This window comes from Manis javanica, chromosome 7 (assembly GCF_040802235.1).
Source record: "Manis javanica isolate MJ-LG chromosome 7, MJ_LKY, whole genome shotgun sequence".
NCBI lineage: Eukaryota > Metazoa > Chordata > Mammalia > Pholidota > Manidae > Manis > Manis javanica.
In genome coordinates this window covers 42,843,569-42,864,781 of record NC_133162.1, presented here as the reverse complement: position 1 = coordinate 42,864,781, position 21,213 = coordinate 42,843,569, and the positions used below count along the sequence as shown (strand labels likewise).

Below are 21,213 nucleotides of genomic sequence, written 5' to 3'. Positions count from 1 at the left end.
TATCTGCCAGGCATACTTCATTCCCAGCGCCTTTGCATTTGCTGATTTTTTTTCTGTTGTGAAAACTTATAAAGGGAAGCCTCATTGACAAGACAGCAGGAGGCCTGCAGGGGGAGCTCTCATATCCACAACTCCTGGTCAATTGCCAACCCCACAGGAAGAGACAGACAGACATCTTATAACTCATACTATTTTGGCTACCTTACCACCCAGGAGGAGGAGGGGAGAGTTTCTGCCACCCCAGCAACAGCTTGGCAACAGCCCAGCCAATGAAAGATTGTTATAACTCAGCCAGTTAACAGCCACTACACATGGGACTCCCAGTTTCCTCCAGTGGACTTGTGGTTAGAACAGGCCCCCAACTCTCCCACTTCTATAAAAGAGCTCTCCCCTCCTTTGTTTTCCCCTCACTGTGGTTTTGCCATTGCTTATGTGTCCTATTTTGTTCTGAATTGCAATTCTTTGTGTTCCCAAATAAATCCAGTTTTGCTGATTGTAGGTAAAATTGCAATATTTCCAGAATCTTTTGCCTGGCCTTAGTGCATCTCCACGTCTATACGTGTTTGCAAGGGGTGGAGAGAAGTAGCCCATCTCCATATCAATAGGTGATTACGAAGTGTGTGGAGAGCAAGCGGACACCTGGACCAGAGAGGTATTTTCGGGGTCTTTACTGTGGCTGGTTTGGAAGAGATGGGCGAGCCCAAGTAGATGACTGCTTGTAAGCAATGAATAGGTTTCTCCTATTTTATTTCTCCCTTTGACTGATTTTGGCTTCAAAGGTTATTTGCCCTGGGCTGGGACCATATTTTCCCCCAGATTTACACTGGTAAAATAACTGACATATTTAAGTTTAATATTATCAACAAATCTCTTTCCATAGATATCTACTTGTCTTCCTTCCTCAGCTCCTTCCAGGTCTTTGCTCATATGTCACCTTTGGCTGACAATACTTTATAAAGTAGCAAAATCTTCCCTCTTCTTATTTTGCTTTGTTTTTCTCCCCTACCACTTACAATACCTGACACATCATATATTTACTTTTTGTTTCTTTCTTTAGAATGTAAGTTACATTAAGACAGAAATTTTCATGTGTTTTCTTCCCTACTCTATCCTGTGCAACAGTCCCAGGTACATTTGGTACTCCATAAGTACATATTGAATGAATGTTCTTCAAAACTGTCTTCCTTTATAATCAAGTAATTTTAGCAGAAAAGTGGAGCACAATAGTTGTTTTACTGGGAGAGGAAGCCAGTCAAATGGATTCCTGCCCTAGCTGATCTAGAGATGCTTTCTACCATAAGCTCAAATACACCTAGACAGTTCTGTCCTTTTAAGTTGGCAGAATTTCATGAAATACTGAGCTCCTTCTAAGGCAAAGACAGAAAGAGACAGATTTGAAAGGTATCTGGTTTCCCTCCTCAGTACTCCTCCAATATGCTTTGTATGAGGATGGGTTTAATGACTTCATCTTTTTATTATTTAAAAATGAATACATTGTTTGTTTACCTTCTCCAAAGACACAGTAGCTTTTCTAGTAATGGATTTAAAAGATCTTAGAAGATTTAATAACGATGGTTAACTTTGCAACTTGAGTGGATAGCAGCCTGGCTCGGGACTGAACTACAATTCCCAGAGTGCATCTCTAGATGGATTCTGGGAAATGTGGCAGAAGCATTTTTTTTTTAAACAACTCTGGTTAACTTTGGATGATTTGGCAGCCAACAAGAGCAATGAACTACATTTCTCAGTCTGCATTTCTAGGAGAATTCTGGGAAGTGTGGCAGAGGCAGCCATGGTCTAGGGAAGGGAAGTCCAATGTCCCAAGAACATTTGGAATTTCCTGGTTTCTGCTGTTGCTGAGGCCTAGGAAGGTGCTCCCCAACATAATTCAGAGTGAGTATAGTGAAATAGAAACCTGTTGAGGGTACATGTGCAGGAAGGATTTTAACGGGGAGGCATAAAAACTTGAAAAAGCTCTCAGTCACAGCATGTGTAATTTTACCTTAGTCTCTCTTCTTTCAAAAACCAGAGAATGACCACAGTTTTGCATCATAACTTGTGGGGCTATTTTATTAATTGCAACTAATAATTTTCTGATACTTCTTTGGAAGTTGTTTAAAAATGGGCTTTGCTAACTCTCTGCATTGTGCTTGCATTATTTTTGAATTAAGGGAAGATAACTGTATTTTAGAAAGGAAAATATAAAGCTTGTCAGTGAGACCTTGAAATCTGTATCCCAGTGACTCCTCAGTTTCACCTATTTCCCAGGACTATGCAGTCCATAGTCATGAAAAGACAGACTCCAAGAAGGGTTCTCTTAAACCCTATTGAACCTGGCCTCTTGCTGGTAGCAGTAACCACAGAGATTTCTGGTGGGCCTTCTTGTCATGCCATAAGTGCTTTATAAAGTAATCTTTCTTCTTTTAAGATGAACAGGATGAGAAATGTGGGACTCATTTATTACAGGGGATTCAGAGAAATTGTTATTAAAGCCCTTGCCTCCTCATTCAATAGTTTTTGGTAAAAATAGTATTACCTTTCATTCCTATCAGTCTTTGTATTTAAAAAACATAAGTAGTAAATTAATGTTGGAGGATGCTTTCCCATGTATTTCTATCAAAACAAGCTTTGGAGCCAGATAGCTCCGAGTTTGAATATGCTGCTCTCTAAATTCAGATCTCAGATTGGTTAATCTCTCAAAGCTTTATCTTCCTTATTTATAAAATGTGTTAAATGCATGAATGCATTCATTCAGTCATACATACTGTGTTTTATACCATGATAGGGATTGTGCTAGATGCTGTACTGTAGGGGATATGCATTCCCAACCCTTAAGGATTTTACAGTCTAATAGATCAAAGAATTAGGTATGTCAAAAGCTGACATAGTTGTAATACACTTAGATCCATTTTCTCTCCTTCCTTCCCCTGTGAGAAGTGAGACAGAAATCAAGTTCCAACAGGTTAAGTTCCAACAAGCCCCACGTCACAAATTCAGTAAATGAGGAGCCAGGAATAAAAGTCCCTGAGTCTCTTCAGAGCTTACTTCCCTGCTCCTTTGCTTTGGAGACATGCACCATGAACAAAATAAAAGGCGGGCCTGAATTTGTCATCTAAAGTAAAATAGTGGCAGTATTTTTTTCCAAAAGTAATTTTGTGAATAGTGAATTTTTATCCTCAGTGCTGTCAGGCATAAAATTCAGTAATAGTTGCCAATTCAAACAAAAACAACCATTTTGTTTATAATGTGGCATTTGAGCAGCTGGATGTGAGTAATGTAGCACGTTTCGCAGCTGTTTACCAGCATGTTTACCAAATCAGAGCCCTTGGGCCAATACAATGAATAACATCACACTGAAGACCCCTAAAAGACAGTGAAAAATCACAAACCATTTCAGAATAAAAGTAACAGATTTGTCTTTTACTAAATCTGTTAGTAAATCTGTTTACTAAATCTGTTAGCTTTCTAAATAGTATAGGGCTATAAGAAATTACACTTTCATCCTAAAAGTAATCTAACATATCCTCTTGACTGTTAACCTCTTTTTTGTAAAAGTGGTACATATAGCAGTTGATTCCTACAGTGCATTTTGGTGATTATATTGTAGAGGATGCTGTAAATGTACTATAATATTTTACAATCAGAATAGTCAAAAGTAGAGTAAAGCTATAATAAATAAGTGAGCACAGGACATCAAATAAACAACTAACAAAAAGGGGATCTAAAACTATTAAAGCTGAAAACACTTTCATTCTCTATACTGGTCAAAGAAATATGTTTTTTTTAAAAATCCAATACTTTTGAATCTTGCAAGTGTGACAACATAGAGGAAGACCTATATAATTTTAAAATGAATTTTATCCCATAATTCTACTTTGGGAAATATATCTTGAAGAAATGACCTGAAAATATCAGCACAGAGATATTTAGTGGTACCTTATTTCTGGTAATTTAAAATCAGAGCAACCTAAATGTCTAAAATCAGGGTAATGTTTAGCAAAAGAAGGATGAGTCTCCTTGAATGTAATATTATGCAACTGAAAAACTTATAAAGCTTATACAGAAATAAAGAAAACTGCTTATGACTTATTTCATGAAAGCAAGTTGAAAAAAATGTGTCCTCTGATTATAAATATGTAAAACTTGTATGTGTAAAAAGACTAGAAAACACAAATTAAATTACAAGTTATATTTATGTGGTGATACTATAGGTGATCTCACAACTCTGTTTTCCAGATGTCCTGTAATGTAGTTATTATTAATTTTATAATGTAAATGATCTACTTAAAAGAGAAAAAGAGCTGAATTTCAAGGATATCATTTTTTTTTTACTTTTAAATAGTGTCTGTACAGCTTTTATGTAAGATATGTATAAAAATAATAGAGGGGCCATTTAGAAAAGGAATTAGATTTAATCTTCACTAGGTTTATGACTGTATCAGTAAAGTACAATTCTCAGTTAAAATAAGTCTGGTTTTCCTCTGATTACTGATATTTTTTTCAAAGCTGTATTATGAACATTACCATGTTTTCTACGAGCTCTGTGACCACCATCCCGTGAGTCAGCAGGCCCTGATAATCCACAGTTGGCTAAGGCTAATTTAGTAACAGAAATGAGGCAGAACATTGGGCAGCCAAGTACAGTGGCAAACAGATTAGTTGGTAGTCATAACTGTAGCTGATCGACTCTTACCATTCTCCAGATTCAAGGAACTCATCAAAGGAATTCCTTTTGGCTCCCAGGGATTACGGTGAGGTGCTACTGAGAACAATGGCATAGAAACAGACTTGTGCAGTTAGTCCCAGGAACTCATATTTACTGAATGTATTGTAAAAGGAGTATTACATATGCTCAAAAAAAGTTTTAAGTACAGAAATGCATAAAGTAACAATTATTAGTACTCTTTTCAATCTCTATCTCCATCTCATTCTCCCAAATTATTCACTGTTACCAGTTTGGTATGGGTACTTCTAGTCGCTTAAAAAACAAGTTAATACAGGTCTAATTTATATCTACTGGAATTTATATGTCCTTTTCTTTAAAAATTAGATGATGCTACACAAACCAAATAATTCTTGCTTTTTTTATTTAATATTTTGAATGTCTTTCCCTGTTACTACATATATATATATATATATTCTACTGTTATCTTATTTCCTTTTAATTTTTAATCAGCTATATATTATTCCCTATTATAATTTTCAGTTAATGTTCTTGTACATATCCTTTCCTCATTAGCATAAATTATTAGAAGTGGACTTGCTAGGTGAAAGAGTTGTTAATTTAACATTTTGATAGATAGTCCAAAATTGTCCTCCAAAAATCTTGTACCAATTTATATTCACAGAGTTGTAAGACAGAAGTATTGACTTAAAATACATTCCTCCCAGTATTCACACAAGTCTTTGGGATATTAAAATAGGGATTATACTTTTAATATTCTCCTAGAATGCTTTGAAACCCACATATCACATATCGTCCTCTGTGAAAGCTGTAATTTGTTTTCTTTGTCCTGCTGGAGTCTCTTGAGGGCAGGATTTTCATCCTGTACATTTTTATGTTCCTTTAAAGGACCTTGCATAAAGTTAGTTCTCAATACAGACTTTGTTGAATGTCATTTGCTAAATATATTTTACCTTTGGCTAGGACACAGATTGTAGCCAGAACTCTCCAAGAATTAGTCATCAGTGATTCATAATTATGCAATCAAGAAGTAAGCCTGAACTTCAGACAAACCTCAATGGTTTAGTATCAAAGTTTGCTTCCTTTGAGCACAGTTAAAAGGGTGGTTGGTTGTTTAACTGTACTAATTTTCTCATTTCAGTGGGACTTCTTGACTTTTTTATTGCTAATGTGAAATGTACTTTTCATGGGGAATAAAATACAATTTAAAAGAAATATGCAATTTAAAAGAAATCACCTGTTGCAAAATGGATTAAGATATAGAATTTTTTTCTCTCACAATGCGATACAAAAAAATAAAATAGAAAATATCTTAGATTCATGTAGATTTGCATAGCTTCCTTTTGAAATATTTTCCTAATGGCCATGATTTTGTATTTTTCTTATTTATATGATTCCTCCTACTTTATTCACAGAGGGACTTTGGTTTTCATGTATTCCGAGAAACTTGGCTCCATTACTCTGGAGACCCTCCCTGCCTTACTTAGTTTGTTAGACTAGTGCTAGCTTCTGTAACAAACTTCAAAATTTCAGTGGCTTGATATGGTAGAAGTTTACTTCTCACTTACAAATATTCCAAGGTGTTGTGTCTTTGGTTGGAGGGTGGTTTTCTCCATGTAGTGATTCAGGGATCCAGACTTCTCCGTTTAATGGCTCTGCTATTCCAGAGTCTTCAAGCAGAAGGGGAAAATAAGGATGGGAAGGCATACCCACTTCTTAACTGCTTCAGCCTAGAATAGGTACACATCACTTCCACTCAAACACCATTGTTAAGACCTAGTTTTGGCCCTGCTTGGATATAAGAGAGGTGAGAAATGTAGGCCTTGGCTTGGCAGCTACCTCCCAGAAACAATTCTGTAGTATAGGAGAAGCACGTATATTTTTGTGGATATTTAGCTGATTCTCACAATAATCTGTTGGGTAGGTAGAATAGGTTTCAATTTTGTAGATTAGGAAAATGATACTGAAATATTGAAATTCCATACCTAGTTAGTGGTAGAAATGCAATTTAGAAACCAGATCATCTCAGTCCTATTGTTTCTCTTTCCTTAATATTAAAAGGTAATTATATCCTAAAGTATACCCCCCATGGTAATTTATTTACTTTAATTGCATACTATGACTTTTTTAAAACTCATCTTTCCTCTAAGGACCTGACAATGTGGAATTGTGGAATTGCTTGCTGGAGAAAATCTTTTTTGTGCTATAGGCTGATGTCAACCTATGTCACTAAAACCCGGTGAGTTTTTACTAATCTGAGCTCTGATTATTTTTATCTTTAGCCCATTAAGCTATAAATATATCAAGATCCTATATTGAGAATTAAGGGTGTATGATTTACATATAAGGATATTCATTGTAAACTATAATTGGAAAAATTCTAAACAAATGAAATTTCCAGTAATATCTAAAATAACCAAAATGTCTCACATACCTATAAGTTCTATTAAGATCTTTTCCACTGTTATTCCTACTGCATAAAACAGTACCTGGAACATAGTAGGCACTGAGTATTGCTGAATGGGTGAATGAACAGCAAGGGAAAATTAAACTATGGTACACCCATATGATGGAATTAAAACTACACGAAATAGAACTTTCCTGAAAATATGGTAGATAACTCCAATCCTCACATCTCCACCTACCCCCAATAAAGAGCTAAACATCAGTGATAGGTAGACTAGAAAGAACAAAAATTTATACCAGTACAGAAAGATGATAAAGGACTTCTTAGCCTGAGCAAATTTGAAATCACTAGCCTGTGTTCACATAGTTTTGGGGTTTAAATTTGTGCCATCTGTGTAGTGTGGTCCCCAAACCCCCAATCTAAGTGAAGAATTTAAGTAGTAGTCCTCAATTTACAATACTCCTGGGATACCTTGCAGAAGCAAATGTTAAACTCCTCTAAAGGGATATACTCACAGCCAGAGCTTCCCACATAAAAAGTTCACCAAACATGAGTGTTCAGTCCAAAATTCAAAGGTACATAAACATACAAACTTACATAAAAGCAAGTGTGGTGTGAGAAAACAACAAAATTATAATTATAATACTTGTTTTAGATATTGTTGGGCTTTTAGTTTATTTGCAGTTCTTAGGCTAAGACTCTGAGAACAGTACCAGAATTACTAAATAGTCTAAAAAATGAGTATTTAAAGTGATTGCAATATATAAAAAATGAATAAAAAATCATGAGAAAAGAATAAAATTCAGGAACACAGCCCACACCAGGCAGCCCACAGCAGGATCGCCAGGGTGTGATAGGCCCAGGTAGTGGCGTCCCGGAGCACGAGGACCCAGTGCTGTTCTGTTGCAGCACAGGCCCGAGTGATGATTCTGACATTTGGGATGATACAGTATTGATAAAAGCTTACGATAAAGCTGTGACATGCTCTGAAGAATGGTGACATTTCTGAAGCTTCAGATAAAAAAAGACACACCTAAGAGAAAGCCTGCCAAGAATAAAAACCAAAAAAAGAATACCACAACTCCTATGCAGCAGTGGAAAGTTGGTGACAAGTATTCTGCCTTTGGTAGGAAGATGGCGGCATTTCCCAGCTACCACTGCTTCAGTTGATTTGAAGAGAGAAACCTGTGGTTTTCACTGCATATGGAAATCAAGAGGAGCAAAATCTGTCTGATCTACTTTGCCCTACCTCTGATGTAGCTAATAATGTAGAACAGAGTGCTCAGGATAATGAAAGTGAAAGTCAAATTTCAACAGATGAAAATGAGAACTCCTCCAGGTCTCCTAGAAATAAACTAAATATCAAGTCAAAAACTGCCCATAGAACTCTTTTCTCCCTCCACCATTCCATATGCTTGGATCAGGACTGAGACCAGGATATTTGGTGGCCCACCACCACCACCACCACACTTCCTATCATGCTGGCTGCCTCTATTTCCTTCTGGACCGCCAATAATCTCTGACTGTTTCCCGTATGTCCAGATTCTCTTGACGATGCTGATGCTTTGAGAAGTATGTTATTCTCTTGGTACATGAGGGGCTCTCATACTATGGGTTTCAAACAAAATAAAAAAGAAAGAAGGTACTCACATTTCAATTATGTAATGAGAAGGCAGACTCACAGAGGTGACATGACTTACCTTGGGTCACAGTGAATGGTGGAACTCTAAGACCTCAGAACTATCCCCTACTACTACTATCACAGCGGAGTAGCTGTGACAGAACATAAGGCTTCTCAGCACCCCAGCAACTGTTTCTTCCAGACTCTATGGAGTCTTGTTCTATACATGCATAATTCAGGATTCAGGCAAAGATGTAAGTGGAAACCCTACACAAATTTCTGGAGCTCCTTCTCTTCAAATCCCTCCTCTCTACACCCTACCTCTTCGAATTCCAGCTGCCTTATTCCAAGGCCCAAACTCTGTTTCTTCCAACCAGGAAGAATAATTCTCTGTGCAGGCTCTCTCTTCCATGCTGCAGTTTGGAAATTGTATCCAGACAAAAAGGGGGAAATGCAAAGCTTATCTTAAGTGTTTCCCTTTCTCAAGGATCTTTGCCCTGTGCTGTTGTCCAATGTCTGAAAATGGTTGTATCATATATTGTGCCCAGTTTTATAACTTATGTCAGGAAGACAAGTATACAGCTGTTCCCCCTATTTTTAAACAGACATTTCATAATTTTCTTCTTGAATACTTGATAGGATGACTCAATTTATTGCATCACCTTTCCCATTTTGGAACACTTAATTTTCTGAAAAGTGAATCTATTATGATGATTTAAACAAAATGTACTAAACAACAATATTACACTATATATACCTCTCAAGTGCATGAGACTAATATGTCAAATCTAGGATTAATGATAGATGTTTCTAGATGGCAATAATCTATTTACGGCTTTGTTGTTTAACATAATTCTGTAGAATTATTTTTGTGTATTGATGATTAATTTCATATGTGGGACCTCAGATTCTAAGTAGTTCTGCAAATGATCCTATGTTGTCATATTGCTTCCCCCAAAGAATAAACTAATTAATAATGCCTTCATCCTTCACACTTATCTAATTGCTAGAATATCTACTTGTTATAGTTTGAGAACTGTTCCTTTCTCCATTGTTATTCTTGTTTGTAAAATAAGAGTTATAAAATATTTTGAATTTAGTTTTGAACAATTACAAGTTTTTCCCACTAACCAAAAGTAGAGCATTCCTAAGAAACCTTTCCTAAGCCCAAATGGCATAAAGGAAGGAAGCAATTGTCATTAATTTATATGGAAAAAAATGTGAGCATTCCCAGACCCCCAAAATAACCTCTGTTAGGCTTTTCTGATACCTTAGGACACATTTTGCTAACAGATGAACAAAATAAATCAAGATAAAGCACAGATGTTCCAAGACACAGTTCAAAGATATGGTGGCTTGATGCTGAGTGTAATTCCTGGGGAAAGAGCTTGGCAGTACCTTTATAATAGCTTGCTGCAAAATATTGAACACTATTTTTGTATTTTGCCTTTTTTCATAAAAGTGAAAATCCTCCTAGGATTTCTTTTGGTTAGTGAGAACAGGTGCAGTAAACAGTACTAATGTAGGTCTTTTGTAAAAATGAAGTGGCATAATGCCAGCTTTTGAAAAGCAGGGGATGTTTGTATTCAGTTTGTTCAGTTTTTTGTTTTTAAAAAACTACATTACGTATACTTGTTACATATAGCAGTCTGACAGGGAGATGTCTTTATTTATTTATTATTTATTTATTTTGATATCATTAATATACACTTACATGAGCAACATTGTGGTTACCAGATTCACCCCATTGTCACATACCCCATTACAGTCAATGTCCATCAGCATAGTAAGATACTAGAGTCACTACTTGTCTTCTCTGTGTTATACTGCCTTCTCTGTGCCCACCTCCCTACATTATGTCTGCTAATGCCCCTTTTCCCCTTATCCCTTCCTTCCCACCCATCCTCCCCAGTCCCTTTCCCTTTGGTAACTGTTAGTCCATTCTTGGGTTCTGTGAGTCTGCTGCTGTTTTGTTCTTTCAGTTTTTGCTTGTTCTTATGCTCCACAGATGAGTGAAATCATTTGGTACTTGTCTTTCTCCACCTGGCTTATTTCACTGAGCATAATACTCTCTAGCTCCATCCATGTTGTTGCAAATGGTACGATTTGTTTTCTTCTTATGGCTGAATAATATTCCATTATGTATATGTACCACATCTCCTTTATCCATGCATCTACTGATGGACACTTATGTTGCTTCCATTTCTTGGCTATTGTAAATAATGCTATGATAAACATAGGGGTGCATATGTCTTTTTCAAACTGGGCACCTGCATTCTTAGGGTATATTCCTATAAGTGGAATTTCTGGGTCAAATGATATTTCTATTTTGAGCTTTTTGAGGAACCTCCATATTGCTTTCCACAATAGTTGAACTGATTTACATTCCCACCAGCAGTGTAGGAGGGTTCCCCTTTCTTCACATCCTCTCCAATATTTGTTGTTGTCTTTTGGATGGTGGCCATCCTAACTGGTGTGAGGTGATATCTCATTGTGGTTTTAATTTGCATTTCTCTGATGATTAGCGATGTGGAGCATCCTTTCATGTGCCTGTCGGCCATCTGAATTTCTTCTTTGGAGAAGTATCTGTTCAGCTCCTCTGCCTATTTTTAAATTGGATTATTTGCTTTTTGTTTGTTGAGGTGTATGAGCTCTTTGTATATTTTGGATGTCAACCCCTTATCAGATCTGTCATTTATGAATATATTCTTCCATACTAAGGAGATGTATTTAAATGAAAAAGGTAAGATGCCAAACTGTGTGTAGTGTACTACTTGATATTTGTGTAAATGTGCATTTGCCTGTATGTATGTGCATTGATGATCATGTCGGCAATACTCAAGTTACCTCTGAAGAGGGACTAGGAAACATGACATATGAGGGAGACTTCATAGCATACTCTTTTGTACTTCTAATTTTGTGCTGTGTACATTTATTGACAACAAATAATTGTGATTTTTAAGAATAAAAAAATTCTATCAAAGAATATTGTGTGGAAAAAATGTTAATATGTTTAAGAAGAAAAGGTTACAAATTAGTAGGTATGACTCTAAATATATAAATATATATGTAGAGATGCATGATATTATCAGTTTGGAGAATTCCAATGTGTAAAGAGTGGTCATCTCTGAATGGTGGATTCTAGATAACTGATAATTGTATTTTCTGATTTTTATAGAATATTTTTTATTTTTATAACAATAAAGTATAAATTTGATAATCTTAGTGCTGTGGTTTCCATGTTATTTTAAGGGGAAAATGAATTTTTAAGTGTTCCTTATTTAAGAAGAATATAAAAAACTCTTTGGACCTTAGTTCCAGTGAGGCCCTGGGTTTAAGACCTTAACCTGAATCTTTTTGTAGGTGTTTTTCTTTTTAGGGTCATTAGGGCAAAGCACAGGTTGTACCACTGTCAGTGTTCTTTTTATGGAGGCAATGGTGTTTATTCTATTGTTTATTATTTGGTAACTTCTCAGTGGCACATGTCTCTCCTTTGACATACATTAAGTCTTTGCCCCAGGAGGCTGTAGTCACTCATAATAAATTTTAAAATATCACCAGGATTAAAATCTCAGGTTACTTTTGTCTTCTGTTTATAAAGAGTTCACTGTAGCCCCTTTTATTATACATTCAAAAATAAGTTCCTCAATATGCCACTGGGGCACATTTATCAGTTTGCTTTGTAATTTCATGTTGAGCTAACTCTACTGATGTTACAAAAGCTCCCAGAGCCTACAGAAAATACCTGGAAGCTATGTTTCCCACGTAAGTGACAAAATAAGGCATATACCTGAGAGTTTGTTTTGGGGGCTTTCAAGAGGAAAAAAGGGTGATCCTTAAGGCTCAGAAGGAGAATGCACATTCAGTACCCCCTGAATCATGCACACCTGACCTGATTCCCAAAGCTCTTGAAGGTATAAACTTAGGTCATCCTTAATGAAGGTACTGGAAAAGCCTAGAGCTTGCTCCAATACTGTTTCTTTTAGAGAAACTAATTATAGGATGGTCTCTTTTCCACATTTTTATTTTGGCTATTGAAAACATTAGATATTAAGTAAGTGTAGGTCAAGTACAGGCTTCACCTTCCCATTAGTGGTCCCTTCAGTAGAGATGAGGAGCTGATGGTGTCCACTTGGGGAACTAGATGTTTGAAACAAAAGTTCATTTAAGATAAAATTTGCTCTTTATCATCTGTAGATTGAATGAGAGATCCTGCGAGTAGTGTTCCTTGTCTGCAGTAATAGAGTCTGTTCCCATCTCAAGGTACTCTGTGGTAGATGTTTAATCACTGCACTTGTTTTCCTTTCACCCTGCTGCACATGAATTGCCTCACAGCATAGTATTGGCAAAGTACTCTGAGGTTCAATTCAGTCAATATTTATTACCCTTGAAGTTCAAGTCAATAAATATTTATTGAATTGAGCCATTCAATATGCTAATTACTGGAGATACGGAACTAAGGCAGACCCTGACTTTAAGACCACAGTCTTTTAGGGGAGACAGATTAATAGTACAATGTAAGTGCAACCACGGCCATGAGGGCAAGGTGTAAGTAGGACAGAGGAGGGAATATTTGCCTGCAGACACCTCATATTCTCTTTAGAGCAATTTAGGATGTGAATAGACAAAAAGAAGTAACTGTAGGAGGACAGGGATGCAATAACAGAATTCTCAGGGATGAACACTGTAAAAGTAACTAAGTATGGTTTTGTAATGGTTTATTTCCAAAATACAGGTATTTGTTTGAACTGAAGGAAGATGATGACGCATGTAAAAAAGCCCACCAGACGGGAGCATTTTACCTCTTTCATAGCCTGGCTCCTTTGCTTCAGAAATCAGACCATCAATATCTGGCCCCCCAGCATAGTCTATTAGGTAAGCCCAAAGTTGAACAGAAGAGTAGAGCAGCCTGTGGCCACTAAGCAGATTTCAGTTCATATTAGATCCCTGAGCAGGACCCTCCAACTTACGAGTCCAGATTTTTCAAACTGTTTCTGCCAATTAATTATTTAGTGTATAAACCTGAGCTGTCCAGTCAATTATTTGGTGATGGTATGAACCACTACTGCATTAAACCAGGGATCAGCAAAACTCCTGTCCAAATTGGAACCCACCACACCACCTGTTTGGTAAATAGAATTCTATTGGAACACAGAGACACTCATTCATTTATGTATTGTCTGGGCTGCTTTCACACTATAATGGCAGAGCGGAGTAGCTCTGACAGAACATAGGGCTTAAAAGCCTAAAATATTTTGCTAACCCCTGCCTTATACCAATGATTTCCAGCCTCTACAGTTGTGCACTGTTATACTGTTTAAGATTTGCATTACTTCATTTCTCCTAAAGGGGTCAAAATTAAGAGAATTAAAATTGTTTTGAGAACTCTTTTAGGGTATATAACTAGAGATATATAAGCTATTGGGATTTGGCTTTAAAAGTACTTTCAGTTTCATGTGATGTCACTATACACTGACTGACTTCTAAATACACTGCCAGTGGGTTTCCTCCCTGGGTCAGATGTTGCAGTGCTTGGGTAAGTAGTTTCTAGCAGTGCAGAAGAATATGAGGATGCCATCAGACGGCACTAAACATTATTTAGAGACTTAGCAATTTTATATTGTAGTATGAATAAACAAAAAGAATAAATCCTTCAGACTTAGTATAGGTTTTCTCTGTATACAGCATTTGTTTATAAAGACTAGGATATCAGATAAGTTTTCAACTCTTACCTACAAAAGCAGCATAATCTGGAGGCTAAATTTTATAACTAATTTGGTCTGTACCATTTTAAGTGTGACTTTCAGTGCCATCATCAGTTAACTATTTAGAGACTTAGCAATGTTATATTGTAGAATGAATAAGTATCTTTCAAACTAAGAAATACACCCCTTTCACGATCCAATCACAGTAAAACTGTTAGAATTCCTTCTTTAGTCTACACTCTTCAGATTGCTGATGAGAAAATGGAGGCCTGGAGAGATGAAGTGACTAGATCAACATTACCCAGCTAGTGAGCTGCAGGGCAGCGACTGGAAGCCAGATATACCTACTTAAAGCTGAAGTAGATGATCTCCTGTAGTCTTATGGCTGTGGTTGTTTAACCAAAACCCTTGTTTTTGTCCCTTCTCCTTTTCTATTTCTTAGAGTTGGAAGGTCTCCTGGGTAAGTTTGGACAGGACACACAAAGAATAGAAGATTCTGTGCTGATTGGATGCTCTGAACAGCATGAAGCATGGTTTGCTTTGGATCTAGGTCTAACTAGCTCCTTTTCCATAAATGGTACATAATACTTTTCCTAATGGGTACTTTCCAGTGGTTCTCACACGCTGGGATTTCATGATAGTAAAATTTCAAAGAAAATTTTGGAAATACAAAAAGGTTATCAATTTTCTATTTTTTTTAAAGCAGGACATTAAAAATACTACCATCTACTACCATTTAAAAGAAAATAAAGGACAGTTTAATACTTTTTAAGCTAGGTGGTGGGTGCTCAGATGTTTACTGTATCACTTTCTGCACCTTTATACATTGTCTTAAATATTTCATAAATATTTTAAAATTCATGAAATCGTAATTTCTCTTACCAGTGCAGGTGAATAAGCATGTTACCATGGAGTAGCTCTTGTCCTCAGACCTACATTTTGGAACCAGGTTGCTGTAGGCTGATAACTACCAAGCTTTCCTTCTCTCAGGTTCTAGGTGTAAATGTAGTGATGCAGGAATGAGGTTCAGATGGGAGGATAGGGGTCCCATTTCATCTCTTTTCCAGGGTTAGTGTGTGGCTATTGCAAATGTTCTTGCTGCCCTTGAGCAGAGATTGAGAATTATTATGCCTGAACATAAGAATCACCTGGTGCTTGTTAAAAAATAATTTCTGGGCCTTACCTGCTGTTCAGAATCTCCAGGTAGGGTCTTGAGAACCTGCATATTTTTACTTTTTCCTAGTTGAGTCTTATTAGGTGAGTTTGGGAAACACTGTTCTAATAGGACATTTTTCAGATGGGCCTTGAGGTAAAGTTTTATATTTGTTTCATTTCATTCCTTTTTTTCTCATTTTCTAGCTTCCTTACAGAAACCTGAAATGGAGATAGAGCTCAAGGGGTCTTTCATTGAGCTGAGGAAGGCTTTCTTCCAGATGAATGTGAAGGATGCCTCCTTGCTATCCATGGTAAATACTCTTCTCAGTTCTATAGGAAATTTAGTAAAGCAGTGTGTATAGGCATGTACATACAATGCATAACACAAGGCTAGAGTGACATCTGATTTCTTTTGCAGATCATAGTCCTTCCTACAAAGGCAGAAGGACAACATGCTGTGGGAGATTGCTTATTCTTCTTTCTTTTGTCCTTCTTTTTGGTAGGATCACTTCAGGATCAATCTCCTAGGGACATGCAGATCTATGGCAATATGTTCTGGCAGCCTTTTAAACAGTTTAGATGCCTCACAGCATAACTTATACATCATCTTTTTCCTATGAAGAACTGTTTTATATTGCCTTAATAACTTGTCCTCACAGCTTTAAATTTCATTTGCTAAAGTGCTTTTGATTGTCCATTTAATTAAAAAAGGTATCTAAACATTTATTTGCAAAAAACCATTCAACTTTATTAGGGAGGAGTATATGTTGGAGTGTTCAACTATATTGGAAATGTTTTATTTTTAAGCTGGGTCATAAGTACATGGGTATTCATTATAATACTTTATACATACTTAAAATAATTCATAATACATTTTATTATATGCTTTCTTTTATTCATCTTTCAGAGGCTAGAGGAGTATGTTGATAGTTTCCTTATTTTAAAGTGAACAGTTAATAACCATTTAAAGTAGGTGAGCTGGAAAGGGATTATTATTTCCCTTTGAGTTGTTCTATATACTAGGCCCAGCACTGTTTGAAATGAGCCCCGCATTCTCTCTAAATGAAACCAAGCTCACCTGTGTATTCCTAGGCTCAGGCTCTTCTCCGTTGGCATGATGGTCATCAGTTCTGCAGCAGAAGTGGGCAGCCCACCAAGAAGAATATGGCTGGCAGCAAGCGTATGTGCCCTTCTAACAAGATCATCTACTATCCACAGGTGAGCATTGCTTTAAAAGGACAGTGATCCAAGAAGGCTGTGTACTACTCTGCCCTGGGGAGGTAAGCTGTACAATTAAAAGGCTTTCCTTAGTTATCCATACCTTCATTCCATTCATTAATAGACCCCCAAAGCCCTAGTGTCTAAGTTTCCATCCCCTTTTCCTAGATGGCTCCTGTGGTGATCACTCTGGTGTCAGATGGGACTCGATGCCTACTTGCCCGCCAGAGTTCCTTTCCCAAGGGAATGTATTCTGCATTGGCAGGTTTTTGTGATATAGGTAAGGAGTTTAGGGCATGTACAGGTGACAAGGAGGACATGAAAGCTTATCAACAGTAGGTATTTCTTGTTGCCACAGTCTTGGAGTCTCAAGCACGTTCCTGCCAATCATGTCAAGAAAACTGCCTCTGGCTTTGTAATTTTCCAGTATTTTATTAGGAAATTTTCAAACAGAGTAGCTGAAATAATATTTAATATATTAAGTATATAATTATATGTTATATAATATATAATTATAAAATCAGTATACATTATAATTACACATGAAATATGAAATGATTTATAATTATGTAATAAATTTTATTTTAAAATTAAAATATTAATTAAATTTTAATATTTATATAACTATAAATTTATATTTAATAATTATTTAATTATAGTAGAATTATACAGTGAACACCCGTACACTCAACACCTAGACACTCATTTTTTTTCACTACACTTATCACATATCCATCTTTCCATACATCAATTCATCTTATTTTTTGATGCACAGATTAAACCTTAATACACATCTTAAATATTTCAGCATGCATAAATCCATTAGAATTCAATACTTATTTACAAGTTTTTTTTTTCTCAGTATTGGAGTAAAATTTTCAAATGGTGAAATATGGCATTATTAAAATTCTATTTTATAGAATTCTATTAAAGCTGACAGCAGCAGAAGCCTCTCCCACTGCCACTCTTTATTTTTCATTATAATCAACCTAGTAGACTTAAGTATTGCAGTTCAATCCCTAACTCCAGACTTATTTCCTGTTATTGTAGCGATGGGGAGATTCAGAGCTCTCTCAAGAGTATTTCATTGAAATTTTGGAGCCAGTTTTGCACTGCTTTCACAGATGGGCATCTCTATCACCCTTCCTGCTGCAGGGCTGTCCTGAATTAATCTGAGTGCTTGTAGGTGAAAGTCTGGAAGAGGCTGTCCGGCGTGAAGTTGCAGAGGAGGTGGGATTGGAGGTGGAGAGACTGCAGTACTCTGCATCCCAGCACTGGCCCTTTCCTAATAGCTCACTTATGATTGCTTGTCATGCAACTGTGAAACCAGGGCAGACAGAGGTAAATTCTGATGCTTCTCTTCTATTTTCTTTTGCTTTATCCAAGCTGGTCAGTAGGTACTTAACTAAGCACCTATCTAGGCCAGCACTGTCTAAATTATACAAAGATACAGAATACATGAATTATGCCCTTAAAAACTGGAAACAACCTCCATGAAAATTGGGAGTGCCAACATGATCAACACTCTTCCTTGTGTATAATCTCAATCATGAGACGATTTAACTTTCACAAACAGTACTTAACAGACTTTCTTGTACAGAGTAAGCACACAATAAATATATCAAACTGATAAATAATTTCAGGATTGATCTTATTGCTCAAGTCAGTCAGGATGTTGGAACTAGTAATAAAAAATCACAGGAATTTCTGGTTGAAAAGTACTTACATGTTATCTTATCCAACCTTATCTTGCTCTTCTGAGAATCCTTTACAGATAATGTTATATAGTCCTTACCTGCTGAAGTCTGTCTATTGTGTATTTTGGTTTGTAAAGACTGAAAAATAATCTAATCTGTTTAGGCTTCCTATGGATACACTGCTTCTTACAAAGAAGATACTATGCTTTTATTATTAATTATTATTGACTATCATTAACAAGGGTGTTATCCTTTAAAAGAAGAGTAATGTGTATGTTCTTTATAAATTGAAACTTATGCCATAAATAGAGGCACACACACACAAAAACAAATATTATTCATATTTTACCTCTCCATGTTAACCACTTTTATTATTTTAGTATTTGTACTTCCAGAATTTTAAAAAATATATATATTTATTTATAAATATTAACTAAGCAGTAAATAAAATTAAATATATATACATATATATTTTTTACTATTTTAAAATATATATTTAAATCTTCTCTCTTAATTATGCCTCTGTTTCTGGGCAATATCTAGAACTGATTATCTTCCAGGTATTACCTTCTAAGATTGCTCACTTCTGGAAACATTTTCTCACCTTTGGTCATAGTATTTTAAATTCTGTAGCTCCTAACCTTACATCTTGTTTTTTCTTCTGGCTTTCAGATTCAGGTGAACTTGAGAGAACTAGAAGCAGCTAGCTGGTTCAGTCATGATGAGGTGGCTGCTGCTCTGAGGAGGAACAACCCATATACTCAGCAACAGAATAGGACTTTCCCATTCTGGCTGCCCCCCAAGTTAGCCATTGCCCACCAATTAATTAAGGAGTGGGTAGAAAAACCAAGCTATTCTACCCTGCCTGCTTAGCTCATATCTAGCCATTCAGATCTCACCACAGTATCCTAGAGGGGCATTATGGACGTCAGCTGATAAAGGGGAGATGACAAAAGGCTGTATCCAAGTCAATCTTTTAATAAGGCAGAGCAGAAGGTGCACCTACAGCAGGACACTTTTATCAGCAGTGTTAATGAAAGAAATTCCTACTCAAAGCAATCGAAAAATGACAAAACCAAGAAGAAAACAATTGTCAAATGAGAGGGAAGGTGGAAACATTCATCTGGATGTAGGCCCTTGTTCACCCATTTTTAACTGGGACTTGGAAGCAAACATCTTTTGGCATGTATCTTGTTAAATAATGATGGGTTTATACTAACTACAAAAATGTACCTGTTTTGGTTAAAACTTTTTTTATCTTAGTTTTGAAAATATACAGCAAATTTCAACCCACTATTGAGTTACTTTTTATCCTCACAAAATTAAGAAAAATAGCACAAAATAACATTGTAAAATTTGTGTAGTTATTTGGTACATGGTAGTTAAATAGAAGTCATATTTCTTTAAGTTACTTGATGAGATGATGAAAGTGGGAGCCAGGGTCTTCCTCAAAGTACTCTATAATCAGATGCAGAGATGTTCTGTTCAGGTAACTGCATCCCAGTGGAACTCAAGGTATGTCTTTTTCTGCTGCTGTTACTTGCTCAGTTTGTGACCCAAGGAAAAGACGATCATGTTGCCATTTCAGTTTCCTCAATGTAAAATGGTTGCTGCCATTTGTATACTCAATAACTTCAACTGAGAGATTAGTGAGGATGAACCACTTCTTGTGTTTTAATGGAATAAACCAAATTCAGGATTTCTTATCATTCATATTTACCATTCTATCATAGGGGAGAAGAATTTATCTGGAAGAAATAAAATAAATTTCCACACCTCTGTTCAGATGTATTTTTTTGTCTTATGAAGTGAGGAAATTATAGAAAGTGAGAATTTGGTGATGCAGGGAGAAAAGGAATCTCTCTAATTAATATGACAAACTAGAGGAAGAGTCCAAGTCTGTGGAACAACTGAAACAATGTGGAGAAGAAATATCTCGATAGAGGTATGTTTGAAAATAGGAATGGCTGGGGAAAGAGGTGTATCTTCAGATGATTTTAGGTACTAATTTGTGATTAAAGACACAAGTGCCAGAGATCTTAAGATTATTTACATATTAAAGTCCCAAAGGACTAAGCAAAAGATATTCTAGAACTAAACAAGTTGAAGCACTGAAATTCCTTTTGATCCCAGGTCACTGCTCTTGCCATTGCCAGCAAACCATCATTGCTTTGGGGAAATCAAAGTGCCTTCATCAGGAAATGCTGAGGGATAATATGTGATAGGACTTGATTGTCCTGTTAGATTGGCAGCTTGCCCTGACCCAAGATGAACCTAGCATCAAGAAGGGAAAAGTACTCTCGAAAGAGAGGTTCTGAGATTTCTTCATATCTTGCAGTTAGAAGAAAACAGTTCAGGGTCCATGTGTATTACTGTCTCCCAATCTTTTTTATCTCTCTGTGGGTGTGTTTGTGAGCACATGTGTACACATCCCCAATATCTGAAAATACTGATAGAAAGGGGAGTGTGCAGGATTCCTGGTTATGAGTTTTTCAAACTTACCCATGAGAAACTGTTTGCTTTTGGATTACTGTGTTGTTTTGAAAAAGAAAAGATGAGAGAGGCTAATAGGAGGAGCTGTAATACTGAACTTTGTTTCCCAGCAGTGAGTAAGGAGTGGGCTTTGCTTCTTAGACCTCCAAGGATATCTGAAAGCTGAGGCAAAAGAGGGTGGGGTTGGGATACTGAAAATGGCAGATAAATAAAAGAAAGTATGGGTACAGGGC

The 21,213-nt window shown here is 36.4% G+C and overlaps 2 protein-coding genes and 1 pseudogene across 7 annotated transcripts in view; 2 read left to right on the top strand and 1 right to left on the bottom strand.

Moving 5' to 3' along the window:
- The first annotated feature begins 1,700 nt into the window (after positions 1–1,700).
- NUDT13 (nudix hydrolase 13) lies at positions 1,701–19,470 on the top strand. Of its 5 annotated transcripts, none has more exons than XM_017663175.3 (9): positions 1,701–1,893; positions 6,835–6,923; positions 13,448–13,587; positions 14,860–14,994; positions 15,777–15,883; positions 16,665–16,790; positions 16,959–17,070; positions 17,977–18,131; positions 19,160–19,470. In XM_017663175.3, the coding sequence occupies exons 2-9, from the start codon at positions 6,844–6,846 to the stop codon at positions 19,358–19,360; spliced, it is 1,056 nt and encodes a 351-aa protein (XP_017518664.3). In that variant the 5' UTR covers positions 1,701–1,893; positions 6,835–6,843; the 3' UTR covers positions 19,361–19,470. The 5 variants fall into 5 exon arrangements, with proteins under 5 accessions (XP_017518664.3, XP_017518665.3, XP_036854759.2 ...); XM_036998864.2 differs by lacking the exon at positions 1,701–1,893 and adding an exon at positions 4,413–4,751; XM_017663176.3 differs by lacking the exon at positions 13,448–13,587.
- Positions 8,085–13,435, top strand: LOC140850522 (survival motor neuron protein pseudogene; annotated as a pseudogene).
- ECD (ecdysoneless cell cycle regulator) overlaps positions 17,346–21,213 on the bottom strand; it is a 35,595-nt gene continuing 31,727 nt past the window's right edge. For both annotated transcript variants that reach the window (XM_036998858.2, XM_036998859.2), the window contains exon 15: positions 17,346–21,142. In XM_036998858.2, the coding sequence (XP_036854753.1) occupies positions 21,015–21,142 (128 nt within the window). In that variant the 3' untranslated portion in view covers positions 17,346–21,014. The remainder of the gene's footprint in view (positions 21,143–21,213) is intronic.

Coding starts and splice junctions, on each gene's coding strand:
- NUDT13 (XM_017663175.3), top strand. CDS start 6,844: ATGTGGAATTGTGGAATTGCTTGCTGGAGAAAATCTTTTTTGTGCTAT. Junction 6,924..13,447: donor ACCTATGTCACTAAAACCCG/GTGAGTTTTTAC, acceptor TCCAAAATACAG/GTATTTGTTTGAACTGAAGG. Junction 14,995..15,776: donor TAGCTCCTTTTCCATAAATG/GTACATAATACT, acceptor CTCATTTTCTAG/CTTCCTTACAGAAACCTGAA.